At 44.8% G+C, this 21,682-nt stretch overlaps 1 protein-coding gene across 1 annotated transcript in view; it reads left to right on the forward strand.

Annotated features, from left to right (window-relative positions):
- The window catches only part of CHIC1 (cysteine rich hydrophobic domain 1), a 154,611-nt gene that overhangs the window by 120,484 nt on the left and 12,445 nt on the right, over positions 1-21,682 (forward strand). Inside the window, exon 5 of the mRNA XM_069210710.1 lies at positions 2,752-2,811. Within this exon, the coding sequence (XP_069066811.1) occupies positions 2,752-2,811 (60 nt within the window). The remainder of the gene's footprint in view (positions 1-2,751; positions 2,812-21,682) is intronic.

Genomic DNA, 21,682 nt, shown 5'->3' on the forward strand with positions numbered 1-21,682 from the left:
AGTGATTGTTTTTCTAGGAACGTTTCAGGGAAATGTTTCTTCGAAGTACGATACCTTCATCCCCCTTAAGAATTGAGTATAGTACTGTTTAAATTGATGGGTCCCCCTTTTAAAATAATGCACAAGGCTGATTCACAGTACCTTTCAGGCAAGCTTGCTATTTCAGTTGCTGGTACATCTGCCTGGATGAGGTTTCCACTACTGGATGGCATCAAGGTCTCAAGGAGAAAGCAGGACTTTCCTTTCTCTTCTTCTAGTGGCACCCAGTACATGTCTGCGGCCCTTCTGACCAGGCTGTCATACAAAGTGATGTCATCTGGTGGCGATGTCTCGAGGGATAGGTATCTACCTCTTTCTCCAGACCCTCCCACTCGTCTTTCAAGCTTTCTGTTGCCTCTTCCGTTTCGGGGTCATAGAGTTCCTCTTCGGCCTCCTCCTCATGAGGTTCCGGTGTCGCCAGGGCTTCTAATGCTGCCTCCTCCTCAGCTTTGAGAGACATGAGGGGTTTTCTTGGAGTTCGGAATTCTTTTAAAGCGTCTAACTCCTTCTTGTGTTGAAGGAGCACCACCATTTTGACTTCAAGACATGTTTTTTTTCTTTTCTACCTCTTGAGCCTTTTTGACTTTGCATGTTGAAGATGTTCTTTTCTTTGACGTCGGCAGCTCTTCCCCCGAAGGCCTTGATTTTTCTTTCAGGGCCAAGCAACCAGACATGTTTTTCGGCATCTTTGGCACCTAGCCTTCATCGGTATCAAGAGTTTGGGATCCGTGGTTCTCTCTTGTTCTTCTGAGGTCTTAGCCCCCGAACCTTCCAGCGGTTTTCTTACCTTTTCTGACTTCTGGGTGACCTTCGTCACCTTCTTCATTGTTTGGTTTCTTTCATAGTCTCCTGCGAGAATCTCAATGTCTGATCCTCCATAAGCCGAGACTGCTCCCTCGATGTTTTTCATCATTGTGACTGAGTAGACCCAGGTCTTGAGCGAAGTGTGTGGTATCTGCCTGCTGGTCAAGGTTGAGTGATGTTCCAGCCTCTGTTTTCTACATACCTGGAGAGTTTTTGGCACGAACGCAGCGCAGGCCTCGTCCCAGTGATATTTAGGTAGGCAGAGGTTGCAGACTCTGTGGGGGTCTCACTGCACAAACTTGTGATGACAATTAGGGCAACATTTAAAGGGGGTATTTTCCATGGCCCCATATCTTGCCTCATTCTTTGACCACGTGTTGACCCTGGCGGGGTCCCCCATCAGAAGGGAGAGTGAAGGGTCCCCTTCTCTCCTTGTATTTTTTCTTCATCCGGTTCGACGAGTCCGTGTTTTCTGTAATGTTTTTCGGAATTTTCCAAAAACAAAATTTCTTAGGAGTTTCTCCTTTGCTTCTAGACTCAAAGGTGGAAAAAAGTATCTGTACATGGCTACCACGCACAGGAACATATAGGGCATCATCTGACGCCACTCAGGGACAGACCTAACAGCTAAAGGTGGTCCACGACTCCCACAACCAAAACAAGCATTTGCAATGCAACGGGTCTTGCATTTCCCAGAGTTAGAGCTATTAGCAGTTGTAAACTCCCAACCGGACTTTTCTTGCCACATTAAATGGGAAAAAAGAGGGCGATCGCCCTGCTACAGTTCACTCGTAGCGAAACCTGTCGTCAAAAGTGCAATCATCTATGTAACCAGCAAAAGTGCAATTAATTATGTAACAGGGTCCATGTCATGCAAAGCGCTCAACTTCTGCCAAGCGAGATCGCGCTGCTAAAAAAGATAAAAAGTAGTCCACAAACCGGATGGAAAACCGCGAGCCTCGCATGTTTTCAGTACTTGGTCGCTGCGCTCGAGGACGGCTAATCAGCGGAAAAGGCCTGACGTATGCATGCTTTCCACTAATGAAAGCAAGCAGATTTTAAAAGTCAAGCCCACGAACCAATGAAAGACACTGACGTGAGATGGACGGGGCTCCGAGCCCTTTTCTAACTACTAAAGCGTCTCGCAAGCGATACGCATGTTCAAGCGAATGCGACACAGGCCCGACCCTAAAAAATAAAAAAGAAGGAAAAGAAGAAAAACACTGTTCCAGACCCAGCCACTAGATGGCGGAATAATGCACCATTTGTGGTTCCAGAAAACTCTTCAAGCTGCAAAACTACTCCTACTGGTAAGTAATAATAATTTTGTTTTCTTTTGTTTACGTCCACTTAAAATACTTATGATTTGGCTGTAATCATAAGTATTGTAAAAATGAAGAAAGAGTAGGATGTCTGGCTGTGAGGAGTTCCATGCTGCTTTTCCAACCAGCTAAATTACACAGCAAGAGTGGATTGTTTAACATTCATTCTGAATTCTTCATCCCCATGGTTTGACCCTCTGAAACACACAACAGTCACATGGAAGGTGGTGGACCCTTGAACTTTGCAATTCGTAATAAGGAGCAGAAGATTTGGCAAGAAAGATTGCTATCAATTTAATGTTGCATACTTGTATTTTTTTTTTTTTAAATATAGGGCCTGTTTTAGAATTTGTCGATGTGTTACTCTGTCGTAGACATGATGAATATCCTCTCCGGCTTAATATAAGCACATTAACCCTATGGCACTTGTAATAAGACGGATCGGATATTCTTTACATTTGTAGAGGAGTCCCTGGTTGCCAAACTCTAAATTAGATCATCCGTCCTAAATCTACAAACCATTAAATTTGTTGTGCATGGCATACCAGTGCAAGTTATGAGGATATCAAATTTGTCTTTTTTTCAGCTTGGTTTGCACTGGAAGCTAAGTAGAAGGAAATGTGAAACTAGCAATATGATGGAATATGTGAGTATCCCTTTGAATATTATGTCCACTTTTCACCAGTAGTGGTGCACTTGTGATAACTATTCCAAAGCTCTCATGCTAATGTGATATGTTTGATTTATTTGCCTCTTTCCACTTAATATGAAGGGTGTAAGCTGACACAGCCTTCTGATCTTCAGATGCTGATGTTTTTCATCCACACTAGGTCATGACATTTCATCATTTCATGTTTTGTGACTTATTTCTAGCTTGATGCCACCACTACTGCCCAGAATAGCCATCCTTCTGTTGCTTTCATTTTGCATTGCTATTTGAAATTGGTAGTTCTAAATTACATTAATCAAAAAACTCCTCTTAAAGTATTGAACCATTAGTGTGTGGTGACCGTCTGTTTAAACGTATTCAGGAGGAACTGTAATGGGTATAGTTGGAAGAACCAAACCAATTCCTCGAAGGATGACATTGCCAAATGTGACATTTGAATATGAAAATAACGAAAACATTTCTGATAATAAGCGGCTGTTGTATTTAATACTTTTGCATATAATGTTACTAAGATTTTTCCATTACTGAATGCATGCTGTGCATGGACTCATCTTTTTATTAGGTAGAACATTTGCAGTATGTGAAGTGGCTGATCATGTAGCAGATTTTTTTTTTTAATTTTATTTATTTCTTTTGAACTTTTCTAACATGTAGTTTTACTTTTGCTCTTATAACAGTCTCTCAGCTGCTCTTTGCATCAGGCTTGGGTTCTGATTGGTTGATAGGGCTAGGGTTACTATTGGACTTAGTGTTTAAGTTCAGGTTGGTTGATATGGCTAGGGGTCTGATTGATTCCTGGGTCTAGGGTTCCTATTGGAGCTCGAGCTTAAGCCTTGGATTCTGAGTGGCTCCTAGGTCTAGGGATCTGATTGGTCTCAAGGGTTCCCATTGGCTGTAGATTCTAGGGCTAGGGTTCTGATTGGTCAAGCTTAGGGCTAGGGTTCCTATTGTCCCAAGGTCACTAGAGCAATTTAAAAGTAGGGGTCAGGTTGTCCAGGTAAAGGGCAGTAAGTTAAGGGTGTTGCCTGTTTGGGCCCTGAAAGGGCCAGGGCCAGAAACTCTGCCTCTCCACCATACGATTTTCAGGTAAGCAATCACCCAGTGCAAACTCTTTATCTTTTAGTGATCTCTAAACTCTATCTGTGCTAAAAGCACATCCCACATATACATTAAGTGAGTGACTTTAACTAAATAATAAGTCCCCCAATCAACCATCTAACCTTTTCAACATCTAAAAACCACCACACCACCAACACCACACAATACAACAATTTAAAAACCAAAGAACGTGCAAGCACAGTGTTGTTTGCCTGAAGGAATTTAATGAGCATGTGATCCAAGGTTCCCTTATCATACCTTCCCTCCACAGTGCCTCACACACTACTCAAATCACCAGAGAGCATAACAATTGCAATACCACTACCTACCACAGAGAGACCTCTCACACACAAACATATCTCTAACCAAACAACTTCCACTAAAGTCGCAGCCACAATACTTTTCAAACCAACCACACCAAAATGCCCTATGCCCCATCAGCTCCAGCCATTCTAAACCACACATCCGCTTCAAAGCAGCATGTCATGAAAAAGGAAGGAGTAAAAAATCTTAAATGCCTTCTCTTTAATAGAAGATCTGTTAACAAAATTCACTTTAACATCTTTGCCCTGCTCTCAGAAACAACTCTCCTTCAGTAAGAAACTTGGTTCAGCGAAGATTTCATAACCACATGCCATGAAATTATCCTACCTGATTTTTTTCATCATAAACTTCAACCATGTTGGCAAAATTAGAGGAGGTCTTGCTGTCATCCATTTAAAAAATCACTAAAAATAACACTAATTGCAAACCTCACCATGGATGACTGTGAAATGTTGATAAGTTGGCACCCTGCTCCAACTATAACCTATTCCTTCCTCTTAATATACAGACCACCATGCAGCAGTGCCAAATTTAAAGATGTTTTACTAGATATAGTGAGCAACACCCATCTAAACCACCAAAACCTATGCATTCTCAGAGACCTCAAAATATGGTTTGACAAGAAGAATCTAACCACAGATATCACAACCTACCTTGAAGCCTCTAACAAATAGTTTCTGGCATTACTCTGCACAAAACACATTCTGGATGTCATATTTACACCCTTAGAACAAGTCACAGTTACTGACAACACCCCTATAAGGTGAAGCGACTACAACACCATGACTTTCAAAATCAACACACCTATCAAAGACACCAGACAATGGAAAAAAAACTAGACATCCACCAACACAGCACCCATCTTAAAAAAGAACCCCATTAAATATGTGGCCAAAAGACATACACAGTAAGTACAACTGGATCTCATGTGCACTGGACAAACGGATACCAACTAACACTCATCCATGGTTGACCACAAAAAGAGCATAGGCTAATGACATCAAAAGAATGAAAACACAACTCAACATACTATAACACAAGTGGAGAAAATCAAGATATGAAACAGACAAAAAAAATTACACCACTAAAATAGAGCCTACAGAAGATCCATCAGAACCACAAAAGACACCACTACTCCACATTCATACCTGTAGCCAACTGCCCTTGTAAAGAACTCCAAAGAATTCTAAAATAATTCCGCAGTCCAGAGTACCAAAACACACACACCACAAACACAAGACTTCTGGGACAGTATCTCACATTAATTAATCTACAAAATAAAAAAAAGTAAAATTAGGGTTGTCTTCCCCCAGCTTTCTGCCTGCTTGCCTCCATTTCCTTGCCTAGTTTTTTCTGGCTTTAGGACTCTGTGCACTTTGCCACTGCTAACCAGTGCTAAAGTGCTTGTGCCCTCGCTCCTAAATCATGGTAACAATGGCTTTACCCCAATTGGCATATGAAATTTACTTATAAGTACCTGGTAAAGTGCACTACGTGTGCCCAAGGCCTATAATAATTACTACTAGTGGGCCTGCAGCACTTGTTGTGCCACCCACCCAAGTAACCACCTAACCATGGCTCAGACCTGCTACTTCAGAGCCTATCTGTGCGGTTTACACTGCATGTCGACCTGGGAAGATGCATGCCCTGGTAGTAAAAAGCTCCCAAATACATTTTTCACTACTGCAAGGCCCATCTCTCCCATAGGATTACCATGGGATTTCCTTATTACACCTTATCACACCACCTGGTGAAGCCAGATTTTAAATTGCAGTTCTAAAAACGCCATTTTTAGAAAATTGCTAATTCCTGTGTTAGCCATTTAGTGCCTGCTGCCTGACTCCAATACACGTCGGGAATAGGGTGACAGCTGGGCTTGTCCATTACCTCTAGACAGCCACATGCAAAGGTAGCTTAGGTGTGACTGATGAGCAATCCGCAGCCTGATGGGTCATCCTGGGTAGGAAGGGTGGGAGCGGCTGACTCGCTTGAATGGGCAGTGTCCTGCCCCGCACAAAGGGCTGCATACCCCTCCGTATTGAGTCTGGAGCCATAAAAGGAAGGACCTCTGTGCACTTCAGAGACCTTTTTATTTTTTAAGTCTCCCCCACTTCAAAGGCACAACTGGGTATGAGCACTGGACCTCTGATGCTCTTCTGAATGGATATGGCCACCAACACCTACCAGACCAGACCAGTACAGCAAAAGGAAAGTTTAGAGTTCAAGACTTTACCTAACACATGCCTAAAATAATCCTCAACCAGCCATGAATGCAGCTGAGGCAGCGAGCAGGCAGATGTGTAAGAGAACCACTCTCAGGAGGCACGTCTGTCTAAGGATTTATGGGTTTCAAATAAGAGGTTCAAGCCTCCATTATCAGTATGCCCTTCACTGGAGACAGTTTGTTGGGCTCAGGTGTAGATGAGCCTTAAGGCAGATGAAACGGAACAATGACACAGCCAAGGAGATGTGAGTCCTCCATTTCATGAAAGGATTCAGTAGAGGCATTGCCCCCACAATGAGGCACAGGGCCCTTCCACCGTACCCCACCACCAACACCAGCAAAACAAAGCATCACTGTACAGGGATCCACCACCTCTTGTCAGTATCAACAGTATGGGAGACAGCCCTTTTAAGGGCAACCTAGAAGTAAAGACCAGACCTCCAAGTGATTGCCTTCAACCTCTAAGTAACTATGTAAAGAAAGCCACCCAACTACAGACAACGGTGTGGGTAAATTAAGGGGTTTTCTCCCCTAGTGGCAGAAGATCACCTCAGAAAAGTGGGTCTCAAACATAACATAATGCAGTAGGTTTACTGCATAGAAGCACAGGACGTATCACCAAGTATAAAACCAAAGCCAAGGAACAAGAATTGAAACTCCTGCAATAGAAGGGTAAAAAAACTGTTGCAGAAACAAGCCATAGAGGATATCCCAATGAAAGAAAGCCGCCAAAGAGTGGCCTTCCTAGTTTCAACAGAGGACTTGACTCTGAGGCCCATCATAGACTTCAGATTCCTGAACAGGTTCATAAAAATACAGTTCAAGGTGTTCGTCCACCTTGCAAAAAGTCTTACCCTTGCTGAACTAGCAAGACCACATAGCAACCCTGTGGTTGGTCAGTGGGATATGGAAGTATGAGTCCTTGAGGTTTATACCTCAAGGACTTTATTTCCACATTTCAATCAACAGGCACATTAGATTCCTCAGGTGTGTGGAAAACAATTATTACCACTTCAAGGTGCTTCCCTTTGGAATAAAGTCAGCTCTAAGGGTACCCACAAAGTGTCTTGCATTGGTGGCAGCTCACTTGAGAATTCAAGGGATGCATGTGCACTCCTACCTAGAAGACTGAATGGGTAAGACGAGGTTGATGAGAAAATGCTAGGACAGTATACAGAAGGTAAAACAAACTTTTAAAAAATTGAGGTTCTGCCTAAACACAGAGACATTCTGCCCACTTCCAGAGAATGAAAAGGTCTTCCTGAAAGTGACCCTGAACTCAAACAAGGGGAGGGCTTTCAATGTATAGAACAAACGTCTTAGCATTACTCGAGAAAGCTTGCCTCTATCAGAAGCACAGTCTTGGACTATGAGAAGAGTGATGATGCTAATAGGGATTATGGCTTCATGTATTCCACTAATCCTGAAAACTCCACAAGAGACCAATTCAAGAGTGGCCAGTGGTCACCAATGACAGGGGCAGAGAGGATCTTGTGGTTTCCACAGAAAAGTTACAAAAGGAAAGGCAAATTCTCTGATTTCTCTCCTGGTTCCTCTGTCTGCCGTCAATCCTCCTTGAGCTCTCTAGGTTATTCCCGGTGAACTCTACAGGAAGGAGTTGGTTCTTGGTTAAAACTGAATAATAGATGCCAGGAAAGGGTAAAAAGAATTGCACACCTATGTGACACCTTATCCTAGTTTTAACACAGCTAAAGAAGGCATCCTTTGAGCTAAAACCCAAAGCTGGGGGCTAAAATTCCTGGGGGCTGAAAACATCTTTCTTAGCGGCCATCACATTGCTATGCAAAGTAATCATGAGTCATATTTCACATTCTTACAACCAAACAGTATAGCTGCTGGCCTTCTTCCAGCAGCCAAAAGCACTCTCAGAGAGAGCCTTACACACACTGGACATGAGGAAAGTAGTCGTACTGTATAGCGAAATAAAGCAATGCAGGAATAGTAACCAATTTGTTGTTTCATTCAACCAGGCAAGTATAGGAATGTCTATCTCAAGATGGATAGTTCAGACAATTCAAACCTGATATAATCTGGCAGGATTATCTTTAGGAGAAAGGCCAAGGACATGACCACTATGAAAAAGGGAGTCACTGCATCTTTCATAGCTAATGCATTTGCTTGGCAGCTATGTTGTCATCTGTCCACATGTTTACAAAACATTACTTCTTAGGAATTCAAGCTAACAAGGAATCTCGGTAGGACAGCGGGTAAGAAAACAGCTGTTCTCAAACACACATTCACTTCAATCTACTCCCTTTGTTGTGGGGGGAGGGGGTGAAAGGTAAATACCACAACATAACCAGTGCACAGCATGTGATTCCAGAAAACATTCTCACAGCAAATGAAGTGGTTACTTCCATGTAGGAGTACTTTTGTACAGTGAAGACATGATTCCTACACACGTTGTAATGCACTAGAGAGTTTGATTAGAAGCCTTAGAACCATATATATTTATCAAAAGGGCAAAAAATAGTCTAACGATCGTGACCATGCACTTGGGCTTTGGGGCCATATATTTGATGTTTTGGGCAGGGGACTGTATGCCCACCTCCTAGTTACACCCAAAAGGGAAGTGGGGGGGGGGGGGCGGACGGAAATAAGCGAAAAGGAGCTTTCCAGATCCAGTCACTAGATGGCAGAGTAATGCACAGCATATGAATCCGGAAAAGTCTTCAAGCTGCAAAACTACTCAGACATTTTCTTGTGGCCAGACCTTTTCATCTGTGTCACTGGTCTACTTGTGTAAAGTTCTGCTTCTGTGTACTAACACAAATTCTAGCATTAACATCCCAAGTGTATGTTGAGCGCATGGGTATGTTTTCTGTGTGGTACATGCATTGTTTGAATGAGTGGGCCTGAGTAATTGAGGGTGGAAAGATCCATATTGCAATCCCCTGACTTGTCCCCATGCATAAGATGGAAGTGAGGCTATTCTCCCAGACTGTAGAAGTATAATGCTGACATTCCAAAAACTGGAGGTTAGAGACTTAGATACTGATGTGGGGACAGAAAAGACAAGGCTCTTGTAGAAAGTCAATTAGGCCTTTTACTGAAGGAGCTTCTTGTTACTGCAACACAAACGAGTATCCTACAACCTAAGACTTGTGACAACGCTGTCCATGAAACGATCCAAAAAAGTGAATGGAACGATTAACCGACATAGCAAACCATAAGGTTTTTTTTGTTAGATCTTTACCCAGTCTGTTAGCGCCATGCTTCATCATCAGGTCTCTTTGGGGTCCCTAATAAAATAGGATGGGCTTAACCATTTTTCAGTGAGAACTTTATATAAATATTTTAGCTGGGGTCTTCTAAGAGCTAAAAAAAATACCTCAAGACACCCAGGTATTCCTTTTAATAATGGGTGTTTATGTTATGAATAAACAATACATAAGTGGGATGTTTGGGGTATGAGGACTCTACACCATCATCTTAGTCTACATCACTGGGCTTCAAACATGTTAATGCTGCACCCACCATGTAAAAACAAAATCACCCCCCTTCCCCTAGCATTTTTCACAACTATTCTATTACATTGGCAATGTTTACAAATGGCTAAACATATTTAAACTTTGCAGTTAAGTTCTGTTACCATTTTAAAAAATGCAATCAAATACATGACATACTATTCTGATTAGCCAGGCCTTGCTAAGGGTAAAGGTATCCCATTGTGATTATTTGAAATGTTGGAGCAGGAGGAGGTTTGAGGAACATCTGGACTGCCTTTTGCTTTGACACCTATTCCCAGCCAATAATAAACGTTTAGTGACGACCTTTTATAGAGTGGCTTACTGCTGCTCATGTTTTTTTCACTTAAAACAAAAGCACTGTTATCAGCATGACCAAAGCCTTACGCACAGCCTGACTCCCCTCCCGCCCTACTCCATTCGGGCTCAGATAAGGCCCCCCAGGAGGGCCCTCTCCCCAGTTTGGAGACCTCTGGTCTACAGGTTTCAGACCTTATTTATAGACACATAGGGTCCAGGGTTTTCAGCAGAACTGCAAATAATGCTCGGGATCTCTAATAATGTTACTGAGATGAGTCTGTCCTCCTGTCTAGTTTAGTCAGGACAAACAGAACATGTATTATGCACACAAAGGGTTTACTCACCTTATATTGCAACCTCTTGTCGGTGTTCCTTACCTTATTTTGGGATCACTGTGCAGTATGAAAGAGAGGGGCATGCCCCTGCAGCCACACAGTCCTCAAGGGTGCCTTGTCACTTTTTAATGCTTACTTGTACTCCGGTCTCCTTTTGTCTGCCCCAAAAGGCTGCTGATTTGCCTTCCTGTAGCACTGCCATTTGGTAGATGATGGGGGTGAAGAGTGGGACTGCAGTCTGTTGTTGAGGTGAGAAGGATCCCTTTAGGGGAAGCAGCCTTATGTCTCTTGCCTGTTCACTGTTCAGTGTGGCTGTTGATAGCCAGGTGCAGAAAGCAAGCACTTTTTTGTGCCTCTGTTATTGGTGCTCGAGGCTGCAGACTACCCTGGTGTGAGGAGCATCACATTACAGAAAAGCTATCTGGAGGGCAGCCTGAAAAGGACACTTGAAAGAACAACCATCCTAAATGTGTTTTGAACATGCTGACAGAAGACCCACATCTCTTGTCTGATTTGACTATATAAAAGTGGGAGCCACTGACCCAATTATTGTTCCAGTTCCAAGTTCTCATTCACTAAGTAAGGGAGTGCTCCACAGATTAAAGGAGGACTTCTAGGCAACAAGAGCTGGTGTCTTACTGATTATGAGTGCTGGCCTTTGTGAGTGATGGGTTTCAGAATATCTGTATGTGTGCAGAGTAAGGGGATTGACTGCTTGAGTGTAAGTAGAACAGTGTGCATTGAGTGCAGATAGTCATGTTTATTGTAAGTCTGGGTCAGTCATGTATATTGTGAGTACAGGGTGAGTTGTGTGTATTGCGAGTGCAGGGAGAGCAGTGGGTTTGCATCTCAGTCACATTTTCATGCAGGTTTTTGAATGTAGTAAGCGGAGGCTTTCTGAGATAGTATGCAGTCTGAGGATGTAAAACTGTAGTCCAGGATGTGTCCCGAGAGCCGGTGGGGCCCATGAAAGGTACATTCAGGACAAAAGTCTACTGTCCTGTCTTGGGTCTAGCAAATAAGGTACTAGTGGAAGCGTATCAAGTTTTATGGTCTCCCATAGTAGACCAGACCTTTCAATCTGTGTCGTTGAGGGTGTGGGCTATAGGCCCTACTCATGTAAAGTTCTGCTGTTATGTGAAAAATCAGCACTTTGCATTGATATGCCTCACTGAGCAAGATTTTTACACTGTTACTTTAAGACAGTCAGGCACTGTTTGGTCCACAATGCGCTGTTGGGACAAATAGAGCTGAAACTCTTGCACTGGAATTAACTCAATAGTTATTGGTAACAGTGAACATGTTGCTCCTTGTGCAGTCTCTCTGGACCCTGTGCAGGAACTTGGTCATTCATCCCCTCGAGGGCCGGATCTTTGCTCATCCTTTGAGGCCTGCAGCTGATCTACCCTCCAAGCGTCAGCTGTCCTTGGAGACCTTGGACATTCCAACCCCACCTTAGCAGAGCAGAAAGGCATACAAGCCTACTAGCCCCTTTCCCTTGGCACATACATCATCCCACACTCCTCCGCAACCATCTCCTTCCCTGCCCGCTTCTCCAGGGGATCCCCTTGTCATTACAACTCAGGATCACCTCATTCTGACATAGGTGGTTATAGAGGTGGCACATTTGATACTCCTCCACAGGATGGCCCTTGGGACTCCTATGACCCAGACCCACGAGGGGACACAGACCCTGACTTGTACCTTGCTCGCCCCTACCCACCGGATGATTCCATGACCTATCAGGAACTTACTGGTAGGGTTGCCTCCTTCAATCCCTTGGAAGAGGACTTCCTCTTTGAAACCCTCTCCTCCACCCACTTCTCCACCCAATACCTTCCCATGCTCAAAAGCATGCTCTCACATATGACTGACATATTTCACTACCCCGTCAGCGCTAGGGTCATAACTCCCAGCGTGGACAAAAAGTACAAGGCCTCCCCTATTGACCCCCATTTACATTTTTGGGCAGCTCCCACCAGACTCCCTGGTTGTCCATCCCAGCCTTTAAGAGTGCAAACTCTTAGGCTACTGGTGTTGCCCCTTCACCTGGCAAGGAGAGTAAGCATAGAGACGCTGCAGAGAATAGGGTATCTGCAAATCAACCAATAATGTGTGCATTGCTAATTCCATCTGGCTACTCTCCAGGTATGACCACACCCACTGGGACGAAATGGAAGAGCTCCTTCAGCATCTCCCAGAGGAGCACAGCAAAAGAGGTCATGGGGTTGTTTCTGAGGGAAACAGATCTCTAGCACAACTATCTGCTGTTCATTAAATGGCGCGTACACGGCCACCAGAGAAGTGAACGTAGTCTACTCCTGTGCAGGGACTCCTGGCTCCGTATTTCCTTCTTCAAGCCATATGTTTCACATGCCGTTTGATGGTCAGCATCTATTCAGTCCACAGGTAGACCAAATATTTTTTTTAAATGTTAAAAGATACAGAGACAGCAAAGGCTATGGGTGCACTTCAAACACCAGCACCTTGAGACGCCTTTGGTCCCACACCCTACAGTGGAGGCTGAAAGACTACCTCCCCAGATGCCTTCACATCCTACCAACGTCTATCGGCCCAGCAGCCCTCCCCTAGATACTACTTCGGGGGATCCCAGAAAGGCAACAATTCAAAAGGTAAAGGTGGCTCCCCCAAAGGAGCTCCCGCCACCACCAGATCCTGACTTGCCTCTCCTACCCCCTGATTACACAACACCTTTCTGGGGGCGTCTTCAGCAGTTCGTCGCTACATGACGGAATGTCACCACCAACCAGTGGGTCTTGGAGATTTTCCAACCTGGTTATTGCCTGGAAATCATTTCCACACCTTCCACCATTCTACCTCACAAACAAACTCTCCCCAGAAAACCAAAGATTACGCAGGGAAGAGGCCCAAGTACTAATTCTCTAATGGGCTATAGAGCCCATCCTCCATTATCAGCAGGGCACGCAAGTATACTCTCTGTAGTTCCTAATTCTCAAAAAGGACGGGTCTCTCAAGCCCGTTATGGACCTCAGGCCCCTCAACAAATACATCGTCTCAGAGCATTTTAATATGGATACTCTTCAGGATGTTAATCTGCTTCTTTAACACGGCAACTTCATGACTGCTCTTGGCATGAAGGGTGCTTAATTCCACACACCAATACCCCTGGCGCATTGCCGATATCTCTGGTTTGTGATCAGCAGAAATATGTACCAGTTCAAGGTGCTCCCTTTTGGAGTCACCACAGCACCCTGTGTGTTCACCAAGTGTCTCACGATGGTGGCTGCTCATTTGCACAGACTTGGCATTCATGTCTTACATAACCTGGACGACAGGCTGATCAAAAGTGCTCCCTGCCAGCAATGCAGCAACCATACTCCGATTACACTAAACCTCCTACACAACCTGAGATTTAGCATCAACCCCACCAGATCCTACCCTACCTAGGGGCAATTCTCAACACAGAGGTTGTCATGGCCTATTAAAACCCAGCACTAATTCCTCTTTTACAACCAGACCGCCAGGTGTGTCAGCACAGTCATTCATATTCTTGGCATGATAGCCTCCTGCATTGCTATAGTACCTCATGCCAGACTGCACATGTGTGTTTCAGGAATGCCTAGGGCAACAGTGGTCTCAGGCAGAGGGTCACTGGGACGATCTAGTGTTGATCGGCCCCAACACGGCCTTTTTGTGACCCAGCACCGCAGAGGGCCATTACAACGGATGCCTCGCTTATGGGGTGGAGCACACACTTATAGGATCTGACTGTCCAGGACCAGTGGTACTCCAAACACCAGGGCCTCCAAATCAACAAACTTGAACATGAAGGCTTTCCTACCTCACCTGACGGGCAAGGCCGTTCTCATCCGGACGGACAACATGTATTACCTTCAGAAACAGGGAGGCATCCAGTCTCCCCATTTCTTGTAGTTGACCCAGGGCACTTAGAGGTGGGCTCTAAAGTCCATCTACTAGTGGAGTACCTTCCAGAAATGGACAACGACTTTGCCAACCTCCTCAGCAGAATGCCGCAACAAGCCCACGAGTGAGAACTCTACCCACATGTCCTCTGCCAGTACTCGCTGCATTGGGACTTCCCAGGAATAGACCTTTTCACCACAGCAGAGAATGCCAAAACTTCAACTCCAGATTCCTACAACCAAAATCCAAAGGCAATGCACTATGGATGAGATGGTCTGGAATATTTGTCTGCGCTTTTCTGCCTCTCTCACTACTTCCATTTTTGGTCTGGCAGACATTTCTCACCCTCATCCTGATGACTCTGCTTGAACTCTCTAGTATCTGCACAGAAGGCTCCCCAATAGAGCGATCTTCTCACGCAGAACCATAGAGAAATCAGACACCCAGATCCCAGGTCTGTCAACCTCGCAATCTGGCTCCTGAGGTCATAGAATCTGGATGGCTTAATCTTCCACCTGAATGCATGAGCATTCTCAGAGAAGCATGCAGACCTACCACTCTGGCATGCTATGCAGCCAAGTGGAAGAGGTTTGTCTACTATTGTCACTCAAAACCTATTGATCCCTTAAAGGCCACAGTGCAGGGCATTGTCTGCTATCGCCTTCATTTGCAGACTTTCAGCCTTGCCTTCACATCCATGCAGCCACATCTAGCAGAATAGGTGACGTCTCTCCCTTCAGAATTCCAGTCATTTAAGCTTTTATGGAGGAGCTCTAAAGGGTCATTCCCGCTTGGGTCCCACCAGCCAGTCATGGAATCTCAACATTGCACTAAAAAGACTCATGTGTCTGCAGTTTGAGCCCCTTCACAATCGCCCCCTTCATTTCCTTGTTTGGAAGGTGGCATTCTTAGTTGCTTCCACTTCACTCAGGTGTACCACAGAGATACAGGCATTAACCATAGAGGAACCTTTCTTCCAAGGTCATAGGTATAGGGTTGTCCTTCGCACCAATCCCAAATTCCTCCCTAAGGTGGTCTCCCAGTTCCACCTTTATCAATCCATTGAAATCCCTGTTTTCCCTACAACCTGACTCAGTTGCAGAACTGGCTGTCCATACTCTGGATGTGAAATGAACCCTCATGCAGGGGCGGCTCCTCTATTTGGGCAGAGGAGCATCGCCCCAATAACTAAAAGGCCCCAGAGATGAAAAATAAAATGGTAATAAAGTTAATTTATTACCTTTTTATTTTTCACTAACCCTTATCCTGTACCGAGTATCATGACAGGCCGGGGCCATTGCTTCTGAGTGGCAGCAGCAGGGAGAATTGGTGGACTGGGCACTTACGTTTAAAGTATGCATGTCACTTTGCCTGGCTGTCTTGCAACAGCCTGCCAGACATACACACTTTAAACCTCTGTAACCCAGCTGTCTCGGAGTTGGGAGTGCTATGAGATCCCGCTCCCTCCAATCCTGGTGCTTCTGTCATGCTGGTCAACAGCATAAGAGAGTAGCACCAACATTAGTTAGGGGAGATGGCTGGGGCACATGCTGGAGACTGCTCAGGAGGGAAGAACACCAGAGCAAGGAGGACGTGTCGTGCAGCAAGCAACGTATACTTATTTTATAATGTGCTACTATAGCCTTCCATGTGATGTAGCGTGAGTGCATGCACCCACCACCCATTTGCCCACCACTCTCCGTAGTTGCCAGCTGCTACTCCCCTCATGTACTACATTGATAGAACTAAACCACTTAGGAAAATGCAACTCTTGTAGGAAACACAACTCTGTTGCTTTCTCAAAGCCTGGTAAAAAGAAGGCCATGTCTGAATTGGGCATTGTAAGATGCATCATAAGAGGCATCCAGACATGGTATGCTAAAGCTTAGAGAACTCTACCTATTCCTCCCAGAGGCCACTCTACTCTGAAAAAGAGGCCCATATGGCCTTTCTGGGGAACATTCTAATAGCTGACATGTGCAAAGCAGTTACCTGGTCCACACCACACGCAGATGTACAAAACATTACTGTGTGTATGTACTGGCTCACCAGCAAGTCAGTGTAGGCCAGGCAGTACTCCAGTACTTTCAGAATACTGCAGCACACACGGGCTAGCCACTGCTTTGGGAGGACTGCTTTACAGTCTATGCACAGCATGTGTAGCTACAACCACACATGCCTCAAATGTAATATGTTACTTACCCTTTAAGTTTCTGTTTGTGGTATGTCGTGCTGTAGATTAACATGTGCCAACCCTCCTCCTTGGACGCCTTTGGCCGTTGCAGTGCCTCTTACTCTTTTACCTCCTTTGCTTGGACATCTCTCTATACTACACTACACTTCACATTCCATCCTCACCCATTGTGTGGGAATACATTCTAACAATAGAGTTGATGACCATGAGCATTATCAGCAAGAGGACCTTGTGACTCGAAAGACTTCTTGGAAACAAAACAACTTGGACACATCCGGGCCGAACTCTAGACCACAGGAGTATGCACATCATGTGAATCTACAGTTTTACATGCCAAGAACTGATGCTAACAGGATAAGTAACATATTCCTTTCAACTTCTTTGTAGAATGTGTGTTGGCCTCCCGCTCATAAACATTTTGTAGTATTCATTAGATATTAATTATTCGTTTTAAATACATATAATCACCTGAGAAAATCCACTGATCCATCAGCCAGGGTAATGTATGTCACCAGTTTAATTAGAAATAGCAGTAAGAGATAACCCATGTCTTTATTGTCTTTCTAAATACAAGATGGGTATACTAGGTCCAAAGAATGAGAAGTAGCTTATTTCATCTGGTTACTGTTAATTAAGTGAAGCTCCCACCTGCCCACAGATGGGTCAAAATGAGAACGTGTCACATATTATTATGTATTGTGGACCAAATGAGGATAGGCTGGGATGTATTATGCCTCAGTGCGTATTTATTATTAATTATGATACTTAACAGCAGTTCCCCTTCTATTATTATTCTATCTAGTATTTCTAATAAAAAAGGTCTAGGATAATGCAACTTTTTTTCTGTTTCACTTTAGAGATGACTTGGATAGATCCTATTCCATGAGAACCTTCAGGGAAGGACTTTATGTTCCTAGAGTAGAAAGAGTGCTCATCAGGACCAAGTCTCCAGCTCAGTGGTCTCCCTCCTCTGTTTATACTGCTGCTAGAGGAGAAATCTCCATCGCGACCCCCTGCTGCCCAGACCCATTTCTCCTGATACCAAACCCTCCTCTACCCCACCAGAGGACTAGTTCATGATTCTGATAATTGAATGATTGGGCCTTAAACCTAGTGACACTTCTACTTTCTGTCTCCATTCTTGCAGGATTGGATTTGTCTTCATACACGTTTGTGATAGCCCCAACCACCTTAAAAAGATATTCTATCTTTCCTCCCTCCTGAAAAAACAATATGGTGGGTTTGGTGCTTTTGTGGCTTATTAGGTTTTGTGGGTGTAGTAGCCTCTGGGTTTAGTTTAATTGCAGTGTGGGTTTGGACACCAGTTTATATATTTTTAATGTGGGTCCCCTCAAGGTCGATCAGATTTTTTTTTTTTCCCCTACCATTGCCCGGAGTTGCCAGATAACAAAGTCACCATCTTAGGTGTAGCAAACTTGCACAAATCCTGTTTGCGGTCCAGTATAATGACCACTTACGAAATAAACCTATGGCCATAGCACATCCTCCTGCCTTTTGTGTCGAAATTGTCAGTTTTTCACTGATTCGCCTGATTGCAATTCATTATCTCTGGAATAAGGTTAGATCTTGATGGATATTCGCATTGTTAAACAGTGTTCTGATTTGTATACAGAGTTCTACTGTAAGGAAGCTGTGGCTGGGTGGTAACTTTTTGTTAGTTGTGCTGTGGGTTTGGGCACCAGTTTCTTATATTTTTAATAGCAATCTTGCACTTCACACTTTAGTCCCTTCAAGGCCAGTCCAGTTTCTTTTACAGAGCCTTGGCAGGGGTTGTCAGGTAACAGAGCTGCCACCTTAAGTGTAGCGAACTCTTGCTAGTCCCGTTTGCGGTCCAGCTTCAAAACCACTAATTGAAGTAAACATGCATCTGCTGTGTCAAAGGAGCATCAAATGCAAGCTTATCAGTGCCCGTCAGCGCCTGGACTGTGCCCAGAGCCAGGGCCCCGGCAGAATTTTTACCATAGATGAGTAGGGAACATTTACTTTTATATAGGTATGGTCCTCCTTGCTTTTTACCTCACCCTGACCTTACAAATGCTTTAAGTATCCTTTCCTCAAGCTACACCAGGCTGTGAAGCAAAACTGTACCAGACACACTCTAAATCCCCTCTACACCTTCCCTGTTTGATGTTCCATCTAAATGACAGTGTGCTTTCTTAAATGCTTAATCACTGGTCAAGTTTGATAAGGGACCTTAACCTTCATCTCCTGTTTATCTCGGAGACCTGGCTTACTCTCCACTAAGCAGCAGAAATTCAATTTGCAATCTTGCATGGTTACTAATGCTCTCCACTGGCCCCACCCATCAGTCTGGGTATTCTTTGGATTTAATATTGTGACTCTCCTTTTGTCATTTTTCACATATCAACTTATCAAACCTGGACTAATCATGGAGTCTTATCCTTCAGTGTTGTAGTTGGTAATGGCTGTAACCTTAATGGACAGAAAAATGTATTCACCTATAGATCATGGAGCATGCTGAAACGCAAAGAATGGGTTGCCATTTTAGATACTTCATGACCTCGCTTTAATAGGAATGATCCAGTCTTAAATTCCAAGCTGATAGATCTGTGGTCCTTTACTTCCAGGATACCACAGTTACCTTCAAAAGAGAAAAACCCAATAAAAGTCATTCTTCTGCGCCATGGTTCAATCCAAGACTGAAAACTACATTATTGTGGAAAATGTTTGAAAGAAAATGGAGGAAAACTTATTTGGCAAATGATCAATCTTTTTATGAAATCAAACTCCACACTTATTACAGAGAATTCAAGATTGCCAAAGCAGTGATTGCACAGAAAAGGATTTTTAGCTTCAAAAACCATAAAATTGAAGTTTTTAAGTTGTAAAAAGCATGCCCAGTGGCAGAGAACTGACACAACCAACCGTTGCAAAGAGTTATGGGATAGACTATCCGATTTTGTTTCTTGATAAAATTATAAAACCCTCTGAAAAAATACCTCAAAATGCCGACAACCCACTGTCTGTAGGACAACTGTCTCCCAGAAAATTCTAGTCTTCTTTTGCTCTGTTGCCTACAGAAACGATTCTAACATCTTATTATCTGTGAGATTCCCCATTGGACGTTTGTCGCATCTAACAATTGAAGACACCCTCGGAGATTGTAACCCCAACTCTAACAATTCTTGCAACTCCTTCTTGAGCTCTGCAGTGGTCTATAGAAAGTGGAAATCACTGAGCTCAGGAGTGGTCTGTAAGGAAATGCCTCCTTGGCATGGTTACCCCCTGACTTTTTGCCTTTGCTGATGCTAAGTTTTGATTTGAAAGTGTGCTGAGGCCTGCTAACCAGGCCCCAGCACCAGTGTTCTTTCCCTAACCTGTACTTTTGTTTCCACAATTGGCACACCCTGGCATCCAGGTAAGTCCCTTGTAACTGGTACCCCTGGTACCAAGGGCCCTGATGCCAGGGAAGGTCTCTAAGGGCTGCAGCATAGCTTATGCCACCCTGGGGACCCCTCACTCAGCACAGACACACTGCTTGCCAGCTTGTGTGTGCTAGTGGGGATAAAAAGACTAAGTCGACATGGCACTCCCCTCAGGGTGCCATGCCAACCTCACACTGCCTATGCAGTATAGATAAGTCACCCCTCTAGCAGGCCTTACAGCCCTAAGGCAGGGTGCACTATACCATAGGTGAGGGCACAAGTGCATGAGCACTGTGCCCCTACAGTGTCTAAGCAAAACCTTAGACATTGTAAGTGCAGGGTAGCCATAAGAGTATATGGTCTGGGAGTCTGTCATGCACGAACTCCACAGCACCATAATGGCTACACTGAAAACTATGAAGTTTGGTATCAAACTTCTCAGCACAATAAATGCACACTGATGCCAGTGTACATTTTATTGTAACATACACCCCAGAGGGCACCTTAGAGGTGCCCCCTGAAACCTTAACCGACTATCCGTGTAGGCTGACTAGTTTTAGCAGCCTGCCACACACCAGACATGTTGCTGGCCACATGGGGAGCGTGCCTTTGTCACTCTGTGGCTAGTAACAAAGCCTGTACTGGGTGGAGGTACTTCACACCTCCCCCTGCAGGAACTGTAACACCTGGCGGTGAGCCTCAAAGGCTCACCCCCTTTGTTACAGCACCACAGGGCACTCCAGCTAGTGGAGTTGCCCGCCGCCTCCGGCCACGGCCCCACTTTTGGCGGCAAGGCCGGAGGAGATAATGAGAAAAACAAGGAGGAGTCATTGGCCAGTTAGGACAGCCCCTAAGGTGTCCTGATCTGAGGCGACTCTAACTTTTAGAAATCCTCCATCTTGCAGATGGAGGATTCCCCCAATAGGATTAGGGATGTGCCCCCCTCCCCTCAGGGAGGAGGCACAAAGAGGGTGTACCCACCCTCAGGGCTAGTAGCCATTGGCTACTAACCCCGCAGACCTAAACACCCCTTAAATTTAGTATTTAAGGGCTCCCCAGAACCTAGGAACTCAGATTCCTGCAACCTAAGAAGAAGAGGACTGCTAAGCTGAAAAACCCTGCAGAGAAGACGGAGACACCAACTGCTTTGGCCTCAGCTCTACCGGCCTGTCTCCCCACTTCTAAAGACACTGCTCCAGCGACGCTCTCCCCAGGGACCAGCGACCTCTGAATCCTCGGAGGACTGCCCTGCATCTAGAAGGACCAAGAACTCCTGAGGACAGCGGCCCTGTTCACCAAAGACTGCAACTTTGAAACAACTTGCGTTTCCCGCTGGAAGCGTGAGACTTGACACTCTGCACCCGACGCACCCGGCTCGACTTGTGGAGAACAATCACTTCAGGGAGGACTCCCCGGCGACTGCGAGACCGTGAGTAGCCAGAGTTGCCCGCCCTGAGACCCCACAGCGACACCTGCAGAGGGAATCCCGAGGCTCCCCCTGACCGCGACTGCCTGCTTCTAAGATCCGACGCCTGGTAAAGACTCTGCACCCGCAGCCCCCAGGGCCTGAA

The sequence above is a fragment of the Pleurodeles waltl genome, chromosome 2_1 (assembly GCF_031143425.1).
Source record: "Pleurodeles waltl isolate 20211129_DDA chromosome 2_1, aPleWal1.hap1.20221129, whole genome shotgun sequence".
In the NCBI taxonomy this organism is placed as follows: Eukaryota; Metazoa; Chordata; class Amphibia; order Caudata; family Salamandridae; genus Pleurodeles; species Pleurodeles waltl.